We start from the raw sequence: 15,885 nt of genomic DNA on the forward strand, positions 1-15,885 counted from the left end.
ATGTGGAACCAGAGTGAGGACTCTATGGTATAAAGAGCCAAGAGTTTGCTTTCATTTCACCGTTACTAACCTGTGACCTTTGAGATGTCACTCTCTCTGTGAGCTTCGGTTTTCTCATGCAAAAAGATGAACATATGGATGAAAAATAGTTGCTTAAATGTTTCAGGCCTTGGGCTGAGTTCTTCATAGTTAGAATCACATTCCATTCTCAAAGCAGCCCTAGGAGGTAAACATTGTTACTACCCTGATTTTACAAATGAGAAAACTAAGGTACAGAGACATTAACTTTTTCTGAGATAAGGAGCTAGTCAATACCCTTATCATTGGTATATATCATAGTCTAAGGTTTAGCCATTTTTAAAAATGAGAAGGTGAGAGGCCAAGGAGCTCATGAATGTGTATAGGCCTGTGTCAAGAGGAGGACACTTTCGCATGGCTGCTCCAAATGCCTGAGGACCTGCTTGGCTGGATCGGATATCAGCGAGCAGGCCACAGATTACAAGGTCTTTGAGAAGAAATTTGAGATAACAGAAAGCTTATCTTCCAACAGAGTTCATGAGAATTCAACCCCATCCAGACTTCAGTTTCAGGAGCAGAGAAAGCCTTTTGTGTGAACCTGGAAGAGGCAGGGCAGATGGAAGGGACTGGGTGTAAAAGGGCTTAGAACTGAAGAGGAAGAAGGTATCACTTCCATAAACAGGAGAGTTCAGTAAAGCTGAGCTGTCAGAGAAAACCTGGAGGGGAGAAGATGGGAGTGAGGATGGGTGGGAGAAATAACTCTGACTCTTCACCAATTCAAATATTAATGCTTTCCAACAAATTTCAGATTGTTACCTTATTAGGATCTTACTAGAAATAGTTTTATGGAGTAAGTGGGGGTAGAGATGATTATTGACAGCGAATGAAGCTTAGTCAAGCCCAAGGCAACCAAGAAGGATTCTCCTGCTTACATGCTTAGTCTTGTCTGACTCTTTGCGACCCCATGGACTGTAGCCTGCCAGACTCCACTGTCAGTGGAATTTTCCCACCAAGAATACTGGAGTGGGTTGCCATTTCCTTCTCCAGGGAAGTTCCTTAACTCATATTTTAGAGCTTTCTCCCAGATACCTTGCCCTGTGAATGTGTACCCATCATTTGTGTTACTCCTGCATTTACAAGCCCTTCTCCAGGGGCCAAGTTCAAGAGTGTCCGAGACACTCAGGCCCCCACAGCTGGACTTCATAGTTAGAAAATACAGTGTGCTGTGGATTAAGTGATGAAAGTTTGAGGGGACAGGACAAAGGATTAATAGTCACGTGGGACAATGCTTTTCAAACTTTAGTTTGCATATAAATTACATGAGAATATTGATTTTAAAAAGCAGATTCTGATTCAGTGGTGGTGACTTTACTTCCTGGGTGCAGAGCTGGCACCTGGGAACTGCCAAGCACTTGGAGAAAGTAGAGGCAGTATTTCAAGTTCCAAAGGGGGAAGCCTCCACCTTCACCTGCCAGGATACGGGTGCCAGAACCACCAGTGGGTGGCCCGTCAAGGGGAGGTACTGGGTACAGCTGAGCCTTCAGGGCTTGTGGTCTGGGGTGGAAGAGTGAGGGGGGAGGTGAATGTTGGGGAGAGGGAAGAAGAGGAAGGGGGAGGGATCGCAGGGTGGAGGGAGGTTTGCCCGTGTGTTAATGCTTCTCTGTGATTGGAGGATGAATCTTCAAACTGGTCCCTGCCAGGAGCTCAAAAGGGGTTGAGATCCCTGGGGATCTGAGACTTGCCTGGAAATCCTAGTTCGAGCCATGATCCTGCAGCTCTGGGCCTCCTGTTTTTTCCCACTGTTCCTGGTCAGCTTAGCTCAGCTGACTCCGAAGCAGCAACAGATGAAGGTAAGTGTCCCACAGGGAACCCAGGTGGATTCCAGCACTGATGGTGAACTAGGCTGCCAAGGAAGCCAGTTCTCCCTTCTTCTCTCCTAGGAAGGACGAGATTCATCTCCCTAGCCTTTCCTAGCTGACACCTGCCATTGCCACTGCTGTTCTCTGAGGCAGAGGCTCTCCTAAACTGCCTGTCTTTACGTGGATCATCTTCCCTTAGCCTGAAGGGTCACTGGGCAGAAAATGGAAAAGTGGGTGAAGGACGAAGGCTCCTCTCCCTGTGTTCTGCTTTGCCACTTGCCCCTGGTGGCCGCTGGGTAGCCCAGAACCCATCCTCTCCACCCTGGTCTGGAACACTGGGCAATCTTGCAGGTCCGGGAAACAGGGATGTGAAGTAGTAACTGAATGGAGAAGGAGGCTGAACTGGCAGCTCTTGGAGAAGCTGAAACCCTTGGGCAGGTGGAAAAAGAAGCTGGTGCTGAAATGTGCCCTAAGGAGTTCCAGAGTTGGGAAAGAGTGGCTTTTTTTATTTTATTTTTTCACTTTCAGGGAGTAATAAAAGGCAAAAGGCAAGGAGAGTTGCTTGCTGGTTTTAATTTCAGGGGAAGTGATGTGGCAAGAGCTCAGATCAGAGTAAGATCTTTGCTTTTAAGTCTTTGTACTGCTCCAAATCACCCAATGCTTCCCCCCTACCCCAGGAGAATGTCCACATTTGCTGTCAGTAGCACCCTGTTAAAGATGTGTATATGTGTCTTAGGATGCAAAGTGGCGACTGAAGTAAATGACTGGAGGCAACAAGTTTTAAGTTTAAAATCGGGCATATTCATTCAAAAACACAGCTTCACTGTGACGTTAAGCCAGTTAGATATCTTTTATTGACCCCTTTCTTTCCTCTCTAAAAGTTGGAGAAAACCTACCTTGTAGTATAGTGATCCCCAGATTTCAGCTCACATAAGTATCACCTAGAAAATTTGTTAAAGCACAGATTACTGGGTCACACCTCCAAAGCTTCTGATCCAGTAGGTTTTAGTAGAGCCGCAAATTTGCTTTTCTAATTTGTTCTCAGATGATACTTGTGCAGGTCCTCAAACCACACTTCAAGTGCTCTATTATTGGGTTCATGTGAAGTGTAAAATTATAAATGTAATATCACGACTGGTAACTGTAATAAGATCATTTCCCTTCTCTGAAATTAAAAAAAAAAAAAGCATCCATTGAGGGCCATCCACATCTGTGTCAGCAGCTGCTGCCTGATTGGGTGTGGAATTTCTGCTGTAGAATATTATCTTGTGAGTAAACGGCTGTGTTTTTAGGGCATCCTGATCTCTTCAAACAGACCTAAGCAAATTGGAGCAGAACTGAAAGCCAAGAGGGAAAGATCAGGCTCTTCCAAGCTGCAGTATTCTTGGGATTCTACATCCCAGTTCACAAGGTGGCATCCATACATGATAAAGACAGCCGGAAGCTGTTGAGGCATTTTAGCATTTTGTTCCAGATCCTGTCGGCTTTTTTCCCTTGCCATGTTTGTAGGTAGGAATTCTGTTCCCTTTGCTTCCTATTTTACACAGAGATAAGAAAGGGCATTGAGGATGAATTTTGTAAGTACCAATAAGCCCCTACTGGCAAAGCTTTGGAAAATGCCTCTGGGATCTAGAGGAGGAACAAGTTATTTGCTGGGCTCTGGGGGAAGGAAACTACAATGTGAGAACATATGGGTGAGAAATTTATGCAAAACATATTTCTGTTATGAGAAACTCTGCCAAAATCTGTTAAAAATATTTGCGAAGAGATAGGATGACTGGAATGGGGTGTTAGGATATGGAAGAGAGTGCAGGTAAACTGTGAATTGTCAATCGGAGGATGACAGTAAATTGTATTAAGATTCAAGGAATGGAAAGATGATTATAAAGTGCTTGTCCCACCATTGCAAAAAAGATTTTAAATTAGAAGGTATAAATTCTAGCTGTGGCATTGTTGTTGTTTAGTCGCTAGGTCGTGTCTGACTCTGTGACCTCATGGACTATAGCCCACCAGGCTCCTCTGTCCATGGGACTATTCCAAGGCAAGAATATTGGAGTGGGTTGCCATTTTCTTCTCCAGGGGATCTTGCTGATCTTGGGATCGAACCCGAGTCTCCTGCTGGCAGGCAGATTCTTTACCACTGAACCACCTGGAAAGTCCCAGTTGTGGCATTCAGTCAGTTCAATTGCTCAGTCATGTCTGACTCTGCGACCCCATGAATCGCAGCACGAGGCCTGGGGCCTCCCTGTCCATCACCAACTCCCGGAGTTTACCCAAACTCATGTCCATTGAGTTGGTGATGCCATCCAGCCATTTCATCCTCTGTCGTCCCTTTCTCCTCCTGCCCCCAATCACTCCCAGCATCAGGGTCTTTTCCAATGAGTCAACTCTTCACATGAGGTGGCCAAAGTATTGGAGTTTCCACTTCAGCATCAGTCCTTCCAATGAACACCACATTAGCCGTAACTAAAAATATTACTTGGAATATTCTCTTCAGTTCTTAAGAGTTTCAAAAAGTCCACAGATGTTAGAGATTATCATTTGCTTTATCATCGCATTGCTATGGTTATTTTTGTTATATTTCAGGTGGATTGCTATAAGGGGGTGACAGGCACCATCTATGAGTATGGAGCCCTCACCCTCAATGGTGAGGAGTATATCCAGTTCAAGCAGTATGCGGGCAAGCATGTCCTGTTTGTCAATGTGGCCACCTATTGAGGTTTGACAGCTCAGTATCCAGGTAAGAACTCATGTTTCAACTCTCTTGGAGCTAGCTTTGTCATATGGCCATAGTCTAATTCCAGAAAGTGAGAGTGAAGTCGCTCAGTCGTGTCTGACTCTTTGTGATCCCATGGACTGTAGCCTACCAGGCTCCTCTGTCCATGGGATTTTCCAGGCAAGAATACTGAGTGGGTTGCCATTTCCTTCTCTAGGATATCTTCCCGACCCAGGGACTAAACCCGGGTCCCCTGCACTGTAGGCAGACACTCTACCGTCTGGAGTTAGGGAAGTCCTAACTCCAGAAGGTTTTGCTAATTTGTTATTGGGAGGAAACAAGGGTCTGGGGGAAGGGAGGTGATCATGTGACTCTATCCCCTACATCCTGCCACTGCTCTGCTCCTTAGAAATGTCAGGAGAATTATATTGGGATTTGAGAACTAAGATTCTCCCAGAGATTTAGCAAAGACCACCAGGAATGTATCTGTATTTGAATTTGTTGCTCAACGTTCTGAGGGAAAACATATACTGTAGGGAACCATGGGGCTTCTCAGTAAGAAGATGTTATTAATAGAAAGGACTTATTTGAGGATCTGAGCTTGTGATACGTGAGGGGAAGGGTTCAAGGGATTGAAACTTGGTTCTGGATTGGATGCTGTCAGGAAATGAGGAAACAGGCACAGTGAAGTGATTGTTATCTTAATAAATCATATCTACAGAGTAGGAGGAATAAAGCAAGGATAAACAAACAGCAATCACTTAGATTGGTAAGAATACGGTGATACTTGGTCATTTTTGTGGTTTGAATAATGTTCATGTTTTGTCTGGTTAAAGGTCACTTGTATGATACTGATCTTCTGTGAAACTGTTTATGTTCAAGAGGAGAACAACAAGCTCTAGCTATAACTCCCAGGCCAGAATCTAGCTTTCAGGGGCTAATTTTATCTTTCTCACTGGTAACTTCTGGTAACAGGAGAGAAGATTGACCTTTGAGCCTCTGGAAAAATACCCTTGGGTTCTGCAGGCACTTCCAAATGGCAGAGAAGAGGAAATGTAGTTACCATCTATGCACTCTTTAATTGAAGTGAGGGCTAAGAGGAGATGCCAGCAGATAGAGCTGAGTCTGATTAGGACTGGCTGATGCTGGTCATGAAGTCAGTAAATCTGAACTGAAAATGGCTGAAGTTGGAAATATTGGCACAAGTCCAGACAGACACTGGGAAGCTTCCTGGCAGTGGGAAAGAGCAGTTTGGAGTTTGTAGCCTTAGAATCCCAATGAGTCTTTCAGGGAAATGGCAGCATTTATGTCACTGGAACTGACAAAAAGAATGCTCTGGAGCTAGACTTGGCATTTCTCTGATCCCCTCTATAGCTTCCAGCTTAGAGTAGCAAAGAGTGCTCCTGGGAGGGTGACTGGAGTGTAACATTATGTCACCATGGGGCAGAGTGGGAGGATGGGGATAGAATGTCCACATTGTTTGCCATTCCTTAAAACATTTTTTGATCAATCAACTAAGGAAGGCAAAGGCACTTAAATCTGACTTCTCTTCAGAATCAAACAGGACCCACCCCCAACACACACACACACACACACACACACACACACACACACCAATCTAAGCAACCTGTGCTTTTAAAGAAGGGCTCCTATTGGATGACAAAGTGGAGCCACTTATGGGAACTTCTGCACAAGAAAAATGGGAACTGTTTGGATGTGTTTTTGGAAGTCTGTGTTCTAGCCTTTTGCTCTGTTTCCTCAAACTTTGTGATCTTGAATCTTTCCCTTCATAGTCCTCAGCTTATTCATGTGATAGATACTGCTTTTACTGCTCAAGATAGAGCTACCCATGCTGTTCACCCTCTGCTTACAGAACTGAATGCACTACAGGAGGAGCTGAAGCCTTTTGGTGTAGTTGTATTGGGCTTTCCCTGCAACCAATTTGGAAAACAAGAGCCAGCAAAGAACTCAGAGATCCTTATGGGGCTCAAGTAAGTGCCTGCTTTGGACCCTGCGAGACCGTGTTAGAATTTTCCTTCCACATTCCACCTAGAGGCTTCTCATTCTGGAGACTTCTGGGGTGATTGACAGATTAATTGGTTCAAGAACATAATTTTGATGCCTTGAATTCAGTTATGCCCTGCTGGTAGTGCTCAACAATTCTCTCTACCTTTGAGTTGTTTAATGATAAGACTACAGGAAATCTAATGAAAAAGAAGCACATGAAAAAGGAGAAAACCTAGGAAATAGAAATGAATCAAGAATTTTAACCTTAAAATATTGCTTTCCAATTTTCTTTTTAAATATTTTTATTGGAGTATAGTTGATTTACAATATTGTGTTAATTTCAGATGTATAGCAAAGTGAATCAGTTCTACATGCACATATATCCACTCTTTTAGATCTTTTCCCCATATAGGTCATTATAGAGTACTGAATAGAGTTCCCTGGGCTATACAGCAGGTCCTTATTACTTTTCTATTTTATATATAGTAGTGTGTATATCTCAATCCCAATCTCCCAGTTTATCCTTGGTAACCATAACATTGGGCTTCCCGGGTGACTCAGATGGTAAAGAATCTGTCTGCAATGCAGGAGACCTGGGTTTGATCCCTGGGTCAGGAAGATCCCCTAGAGAAGGGAATGGCAACCTGATCCAGTATACTTGCCTGGAAAATTACATGGACAAAGGAGCCTGATGGGCTAGAGTCCATGGGGCCGCAATTAGTCTGATAGGACTGAGCACACACAACCATAAGATTCTTTTCCATATCTGTGACTCTATTTGTTTTGTAAATAAGTTTATTTGTACCATTTTTAAAGATTCAATATATAAGTGATAACATATTTGTTTCTCTCTGTTTGACTTAATTCACTTAATTTACTGTGATAATATCTAGATCCATCCATGTTGCTGTAAATGGCATTATTTCATTCTTTTTTATGGCTGAGGAATATCCTGCTTCCAATTTTCTTGGAATTCTCTTTTGACTCCTTAAGGCATATGCATGAAGTCCTGATTCCCAAAGACCGCTCTTTCCTCATCTTCCCTGTCTACAACCTCTCTTTATCTCTAATTTCACTTTGTGGCCACATTGTGGTGGCCATTATTATCCACCCTTTTCTTAATTTGAATGGTCTCAGGATTGTTCTGGTTCATTGCAGATATGTACGTCCAGGTGGTGGCTTTGTTCCCAATTTTCAGCTCTTTGAGAAAGGGGATGTGAATGGAGAAAAAGAACAGAAGGTCTTTACCTTCCTGAAGGTAAGTGAACATAAACCTGGTCAGGTAGGTAACAATGCCCTGAAAGCATGGGGCTCAAGTCTAGGATTGAGTTTGGACTCCTTGGAAAGAAATTCTCAGATAAGTTCATGGATAGTGGCAATATTTGTTGTGAAGCTTTAGCTTCAAGTAATGGAAACATATAAATATGATTGCTCTAGTATAGACTAACATTCCTTACTGAATGGTAATGATTCATTTATTCAACATTTATCAAATCTTTTGTTATGTGCAAGAACTGTGCTATACAATGAGTTAACAAATGTTAATAGGGCATAATTTCTTCCTTGAAAGAATTCATATCTAATCAGGGAGACACAGAAATAGGTAATAAAGAGTGTCATAGAGTATCAGAACCATAGAAAACAGAACAGAACAGAACAAAAAGACCCCCTTTTTTTAAGCTAAAGAAACTGAAGCTTTAGAAGTGTTATGACTTACAAAAAAAAAAAAACAAAAAAACAGAAGATAGTCTTTCTTTGAAGCACTGTGATATAATCATGGGATTGAGGGAGAAACAGAGAAAGGAATAAACTTTTCTATTTGCTATCATACTAACTCTTGGTTGTTGATTGTACTGGTAATGATGTATTGAAATGTCTATGGTTCATTAGGAGCATGTCAATTAGTTAATATACTGAGATACATACTGGTGAGTAGACACTCTAGGGGTGGGGATAAGATGAGACCACACAGAAACAGAAAAAACATTGTTGATTTCTCTCTCTCTGCTCCAGAACTCCTGCCCTCCAACCTCTGATCTTTTGGGCTCATCAAGTCAGCTCTTCTGGGAACCCATGAAGGTCCATGACATTCGCTGGAACTTTGAGAAGTTTCTAGTGGGGCCTGATGGAGTCCCTGTCATGCGTTGGTACCACCGGGCTTCAGTCAGCACAGTTAAATCAGACATGCTGGAGTACCTGAAGCAGTTCAAAAGTGAATAGGAAGGTCCAGACACTGTCAGAAGTTGCCTCCCATCTGAAGAACATGTTTAAGGATCCCATCTTTGCTTCAGGTCCTTTCCCACCCAGCCTCCATATGACCAAACTATCCTGTAGAGCCCAAATGTGTGTGTGTGTGAGAGACAGAGGCAGAGAGAGAGAGAGAGAGAGAAACAATTAAGGAAAAGAAAACCTGTCTCCCAACTCTCTAATCTCAAAATATCAAAATTTTTCCACTCCATTCCAAAGGAAAATCATATTATAGATAGGGACTACCCATGTCCCTAAAAACACAATCCCCAGAAGTCCTGACATCCATCCTTTCCCAATGCTAAAGGTTTAAGAAAAGCGGAAACTGGCAGCAAGACTCTCAGGATCTCCTTAATAGCCTCTTCTCTCCTCCAAGACAGGCATGTGTTGTTAAATTCTTCCTTTCCCTAGTTAGTTTTCGTTTAGTCCCCTGATACCCCGAGTTCTCTTGTAGGATCTCTGAAGGCAGAGTGAGAGCAGAAACTTCATCTCACATGAGCGAAGGGGCATCTCCATGATGGTGGGTCCCAAAGCCCCTGTGGGCAGGACCCAACCAGAACCTTCCTTGGTGCCTGTCCCTTAGTGCATTCAGGTCATGGCACCTGGGCAGGGATGTTCCTTCATTCGGAATGATGGGTTTCTATCCTCACCCTTTAAACTCATCCTTATCGCTGTCTCAAATTAAAAAGAATTCTGCAGCAGCTGGTTTCCCGTGGTGTTTTTCCAGTCCTATATTATGTGTGGAGTCATGCCACTTCTTCCTCTCACTTCGTTGCTGCTTCCGTAAGCACCTAGCTCACCTAGCTCTTAAGTATTTTGTTTTTCTCATAAGTGCTCTAGACCTTTCGTTGGCTCATCCGAAAACACCGGGTGGGACTGGCTGCACACAGCTGCTGTGACACAAACACGAAACTTTCGGAGTCAGCCCCCTACTGCCTCATTCAGATCCCCTGGGGAGTCCCTTCTTGAATCTTCTCTCTCTCTCAACAAATAGGCATACATTTTTGTTTACAAAATTAATTTCTGCTCGCTATTAAAAATCTAAAAACACATACAAGTAGAAGAAAAGCATACCAAAACCCACTTCTAATCAGAGGAGTCTAGAATATACAGGAAGCCCTATCTAGCCCATCCTGTTTTATAATTAAACTTCAATCTTCATATGAAGACAAATTTCAGAATATCAGAAACAGAAAAGATCGTATGAAGAATAAAATAGGTGGTTTTTTCTTTCCCTTTTCACAAATTACCATTAACACAGCTACTTGCACTTTAAAAGGGTCTTTTTGTCCTTAAAAAAGTACACGAAATCTAAGTATCAGTGAATAATGTCAAATATAATCCTGGTTTGTACCTAAATAGATGTGATCCCTGACTTAATCTTTATACAGCAACATGAAAATTGACAGACTAAGCCAGAAATGACCAGGAAAGTGATTCTTAAGACTAAATATTCATAGATGATAGACACACATGAGAAATGGAAAATATTTTCAAAATATTTGGATGTTTTGTCTTCTTGAACTCAAAATCTAGTAAGAAAAAAAAATGGATTAAAAAAAAAAAGCTGGGGGGGTGGGGGGACTTCCCTGTGGTCCAGTGGCTAAGACTCCATGCTCCCAAGACAGGGGCCCCGAGTTCAATCCTTGGTCAGGGAACCAGATCCCACATGCTGCAACTGAAGGGCCTACACATTCCCACAAAGATTGAAGATCCTGTGTGCTGCAGTTAAGACCCAGTACAGCCGAAAAAAAAAAAAAAAGCTGAGGCTTCCCTAGTGGTTCAATGGTATAAAGAATCCACCTGCCAATGCAGGAGACACAGGTTTGATCCCTGATCAAGGAGGATCTCACATGCCCCTCACATGCCACAGAGCAACTAAGCCAATGCGCCACAACTATTAAGCCTGTGCTGTAAAGCCCAGGAGCCCACAACTACCAAAGCCTGGGCACCCTAGAGCCCATGTTCCCCAACCAGAGAAGCCACAGCAATAAGAAGCCCAGGTCCCACAACTAGAGAGTAGCCCCTGCTTGCCACAACTAGAGAAAAGCCCTTGAAGCAACAAAGACCCAGCAGAGCCAAAAATAAATAAAATTATATATTTTTAAAAAACTGAATGTCCTTGAACATGTGTGAATCTGTGACCCCATGGACTGTAGCCCACCAGTCTCCTCTGTCCATGGAATTTTCCAGGCAAGAATACATACCACAGTGGGTTGCCATTTCTTACTCCATGGTAACTTTCTGATCCAGAGATCAAACCCACATCTCTTGCATCTCCTGCATTTTCAGGGGGATTCTTTACCACTGAGCCACCTGGGAAGCCTGTCCTTGGTCATAACCCACAGGATTTGAGACACCATACATCTTTTACTAGGCAATAGGGTAATTAGGGCAGTGACAGGATTGCAGAACCAGCTACCAGTGGTGTTGAAAAATGTGTGCTTCATTTATTTGTTATCTTTAAATCTCTGCAGTTCTTGAGAACCCCCAAGGACCTGAATTGTCCTCAGAAGGGTTCCAAATCTGTCACTATTTTCAGATCAGAATACTCAAGGTGCAGGAAGTGGGTGGAGGATGATGGGATGATACAATGTATAAAATCCTCTCAAGATACTGGTCCAGCCCAAACCAGGAAACTAGTTGGACAAAAGTGGATGCCCCAGGGGAGCAACATCCCATGTTCAACAGTGAAGAACCTAAAATGATGAAGGCGGAGAACTGTGGTTTCAACCTGAGTCTGTTATACTCGAGTGTTCGCTTCAGTCATGTCCGACTTTGTGTGACCCCATGGATGGCAGCCCACAGGCTCCTCCGTCCCTGGGATTCTCCAGACAAGAATACTGGAGTGGGTTGCCATTTCCTTCTCCAATGCATGAAAGTGAAAAGTGAAAGTGAAGTCACTCAGTTGTGTCTGACTCTTAGCGACCCCATGGACTGTAGCCTACCAGGCTCCTCCGTCCATGGGATTCTCCAGGCAAGAATACTGGAGAGGGTTGCCATTTCCTTCTCCACTTGAGTATCTAGGAGGTCTCAATCCTGCCACTGCTCTGGAAAGTCCAGGTGTCATACCCCTTATGCCCTCCAGTGGCTGGCCCTGAAGAGAAAAAAGAGAGTTGTTCTGGGGATAGCCAAGACCAGAGAAATGAAAAAAAAATTCCCTTGCACTGGGAGATGAGGGCAGGTGAGAGATGGGTGTGGAAGCAGCGGTCCTGATCAGAATGTTGCTTCTGATGACGATGATGGTAGTCTTTATAAAAAGAGAAGATCAAGAGATACAACTTTCCACTTCTCCCTTCCTCACCAATCCATGTAACAGATCTTAGCCCTGGAGAAAGCCACAGGCAGAAACTTCTGGGAGGGGCAGACTGCCCAGAAGGGTCTCAGGAACTCTAGTCTGTTACAGCAGTTAAAACTTGACTGTGACTATCATGGTGATTATCACTCTCATGACTGGCACTACTACTGCTGTGAATTTTTTTTTGAACCAGAGGTTCGTACAATCTATCATGGAAAGACCTGAGCTAATTGGCTCCAAAACCAGTGTTGTCACATGAATCTACTACCCGAACACACCACCCAGCAGGCATCTAGAAAGAATAAGGCTCTGCTAATCACAAAACCTTTGAGGAGAGTCCCTGGGGGACAGTGTTCTAAAGTCCCAGAGAACCAGGACTCAGACCTTCTCAAACTGTCCTTTCCCAGTTTGTTAAGCAGCCCATCCCTGGAAGTAAGACCCCAATACAGTCTCCCCCCTGAGAGATGCTGCAGAGATGTGGTATTTTCCCTGTGGACTGTGTGATTCTTAGGCTTTGAAAGACCCCACAGTAGTTCTGGAAGCTGGATTCCCCAAACCTGATAAAGAGTAGCCGAAGTCTCTTCCACAGCACATTGAATCTTGCTCTGTGATCTCATGAATACTTCTTGACTTGGCTTCAGGTCCCAGTAGACAGACCCTGAGACTAGGATTCAGGTACACATAATTTATTAAGAGAGTAGTTTAAGAAAAGGGAATCAGTGAAGAAAGATAGGGTAGGGGAAAGAGAGAAGTAAGGATGCAACTTCTGATGAAGTTTAGCTTCAGATAAATTGCACTATAATTATTTCCACCGTGAAGGAAGAGGGATGGACTTTTGTAACACGTTCATCATTCATTAGCTATGGGCTCACCCTCCGACCCCAGAGGCATAACCAGTGTGAGACGGCTCCCCTTGGTTAAAGGAAATTCTCTGAAGAAGATGGCAGCTGAGGATAATGAGACTTGGCATTGGAACTGTGACGACCCTGAGAAGAGTCTCAGGTTTGCCGGCGGAGTTTAGGGGTCCGCGAAAAGAAGTTACATTTCTTGTCCGCAACCGGAAAACAGACAAGCTCCCCTCCCCACTCCCAGCCCCCTCATCTCTAACCACCTGGAATTCGAGGCGCGACCTTTTAAAGAACCTGTTGTAAAAGATATGGAAAGAAACACCTGTGCGACAGACGCACTTTTTCGCTGAATACGTTCATGGCCTTAATTCCCAAAGTTCAGGGCTGGGATCCGTGATGCGCCTCTTCGTAGCCACCCGGGTCCTGCGGGTTCCCACCCTAAGGACGCAGTCTGGACCGCTCCTCGGGTCTCTCCTCCCCAGTCCCGGGCCTCTCTGCCCACGTCCTGAGTCGTCTCAGCTCCCGCCTGTCCTTGGGGCCCCCAGACCCACCCCTGCTCCCAGGACCCTTCCCCCACCCACACGGGCCTGCTGGGGACGCGCAGCCACGAACCTGTGCGCAGCGCCCCCTCGTCCGGCTTTCTGCTCGTGCCCCCCCAGGAGTGGGAGGGGGTGCGACCGAGGGTGGAGGGCACCAGGGAGCGGGAGGGGCTCACCGCGGGGTGCAGGGACTGGGTTAGAGGGGGGAAGGCGTTACCTTTTCTACGAGCTGATTTTCCGGACCACCTGACTCCGAGAGGAACAGAGGAGGACAAGAAGTCGGGGGGAACTGAAGTGAACAGTCTTTTTCCGGGTTGGACTTTTTCAAGCGCTCACCAAATTTCCTGAGGCGGAAGCTGCCGAGGTTCCTGCCGACCCCTATCCCCACTCCCACCTCCACACCCGTCTCAAAAGGCTCCGGGTGGAAAGATGTCACGACAGATTTTGACCCTGCTCTTGAGAATGACAGCGCGGGATTTGAAGAGAAACTGCACGGGCTGACACCTGTAGCTGAAGGAAGATGGCCCTTGGGTCCAGCCCCTCGGCTCCACCCGAAAGACGCAGGTTCCTCCTCCTACCAATCTGGCCCTTCAGGTACCTCAAATGAGTTACTTTATCACATATGGCCCGTTATTTCCTGCAAATCTTCGAAGTTTCTTTTTTTTAAGATTACATATATTTTAAAAAATACATACTGTAATAGTCTTTATCACTTATTTCCTAGCCGCGACTTTCTGTGACTCTTTTCCCTGGGATAACAGAAATATCCTTGTCTAACGCTCCACCTGCCTATTACCGTTGCTGCCCTATTTTTCTGCCCTCAGCGCGTTCTCAGAAAGTGAAGCATCTCCCTGGAGTTGGCATAGTACAGCATAGTTTCGGAAGGCAACAGATTACCAACTGGATTGTTGTTGTTTAGACGCCAGGTCCTGTCTGACTCTTTTTCGAACCATGGACTGTAGCCCACCAGACTCCTCTGTCCATGAGACTTCCCAGGCAAGAATACTGGACTGGGTTGCCATTTCTTTCTCCAGGTAATCTTCCCCACTCAGGGATGGAATCCCCTTCTGGTGCATTGCCAGGCGGATTCTTTACCACTCTGCCAACAACCGGATAGTTGTTGTTCAGTGACTAAGTAGTACCGGACTCTTTGTGACCCCATGGACTGCAGCTCTCTAGGCTTCCCTGTCCTTCACTGTCTCCCAGAGTTTGCTTGAAACTCATGTCCATTGAGTCCATGCAGCCATCCAACCATCTCATCCTCTGTCACCTGCTTCTCCTCTTGCCCTTCTCCAGCATCAGGGTCTTTTCCGATGAGTTGGCTCATCAGGTGGCCAAAGTATTGGAGCTTCAGCTTCATCATCAGTCCTTCCAATGAATATTCAAGGTTGACTTCCTTTAGGATTGACTAGTTTGATCTCCTTGCTGTCCAAGGGACTCTTGAGAGTCTTCTCCAGCACCACAATTCCTAAGTATCAATTCTTCATCCCTCAACCTTATTTATGGTCCAACTCACAGCTGTACGTGATTACTGGAAAAACCATAGCTTTGACCAAACAGACCTTTGTTAACAAAGTGATTTCTCTGCTTCTTAATATACCCTGTAGGTTTGTCATAGCTTTTCTTCCATGGAGCAAGCGTCCTTTAATTTTGTGGCTGCAGTCACCATCCACAGTGATATTGGAGCTCAAGAAAATAAAATCTGTCACTTTTTCCACTTTTTCCCCATCTATTTGCCATGAAGTGATGGGACTGCATGCTATAATCTTAGTTTTTTTAATGTTGAGTTTTAACACAGCTATTTCACTCTCCTTTCACTCCCGTCAAGAGGCTTTTAGTTCCTCTTTGCTTTCTGCCATGAGTGGTATCATCTGTATATCTGAGGATTTTATTTTCTTGGGCTCTACAATCACTGTGGATGGCGACTGAAGCCATGAGATTAAAAGACACTTGCTCCTTGGAAGAAAAGCTATGACAAACCTATACAAAACCTGCTAAAAAGCAGAGATATCACCTTGCCAACAAAGGTCCCTATAGACAAAGTTATGTTTTTTCCATAGCTTTTGTTGATATTTCTTGATTCCAGCTTGTGAGTCATCCAGCCTGGCATTTTGCATGATAAATACTCAGCATATAAGTTTAAACATGGTGAGGATATACAGTCTTAATGTACTCCTTTCCCAATTTTGAACCAGTCCATTGTTCCATGTCCAGTTCTAACTGTTGCCTCTTATCCTGCATACAGGTGTCTCAGGAGGCAAGTAAGGTGGTCTGATATCCCCATCTCTTGAAGAATTTTCCAGTTTGTCATGATCCACATAAAGGTTTTAGTGTAGTCAATAAAACACAAGTA

At 44.4% G+C, this 15,885-nt stretch overlaps 3 protein-coding genes across 7 annotated transcripts in view; 2 read left to right on the top strand and 1 right to left on the bottom strand.

The window, feature by feature from the left end:
- Positions 1–13,858, bottom strand: part of GPX5 (glutathione peroxidase 5) — a 39,112-nt gene extending 25,254 nt beyond the window's left edge. For 3 of the 5 annotated variants that reach the window (XM_043449727.1, XM_043449723.1, XM_043449722.1), the window contains exons 1-2: positions 13,750–13,858; positions 71–219 (exon numbers count right to left, since the gene is read on the bottom strand). In XM_043449727.1, coding sequence (XP_043305662.1) covers positions 71–206 — 136 coding nt within the window. In that variant the 5' untranslated portion in view covers positions 207–219; positions 13,750–13,858. The remainder of the gene's footprint in view (positions 1–70; positions 220–13,749) is intronic. The other 2 variants (XM_043449725.1, XM_043449726.1) reach the window with 2 other exon arrangements.
- Positions 1,782–8,880, top strand: GPX6 (glutathione peroxidase 6). Its single transcript, XM_043449728.1, has 5 exons — positions 1,782–1,868; positions 4,464–4,617; positions 6,467–6,584; positions 7,759–7,858; positions 8,614–8,880. The coding sequence occupies exons 1-5, from the start codon at positions 1,782–1,784 to the stop codon at positions 8,818–8,820; spliced, it is 666 nt and encodes a 221-aa protein (XP_043305663.1). The 3' UTR covers positions 8,821–8,880.
- Positions 13,859–14,052: 194 nt separating the features above from the next.
- Positions 14,053–15,885, top strand: part of ZSCAN23 (zinc finger and SCAN domain containing 23) — a 33,752-nt gene continuing 31,919 nt past the window's right edge. Inside the window, exon 1 of the mRNA XM_043449702.1 lies at positions 14,053–14,126. The gene's annotated coding sequence lies outside the window, so the exon portion shown is untranslated. The remainder of the gene's footprint in view (positions 14,127–15,885) is intronic.

This window comes from Cervus canadensis, chromosome 28, assembly GCF_019320065.1.
Source record: "Cervus canadensis isolate Bull #8, Minnesota chromosome 28, ASM1932006v1, whole genome shotgun sequence".
Classification (NCBI taxonomy): domain Eukaryota; kingdom Metazoa; phylum Chordata; class Mammalia; order Artiodactyla; family Cervidae; genus Cervus; species Cervus canadensis.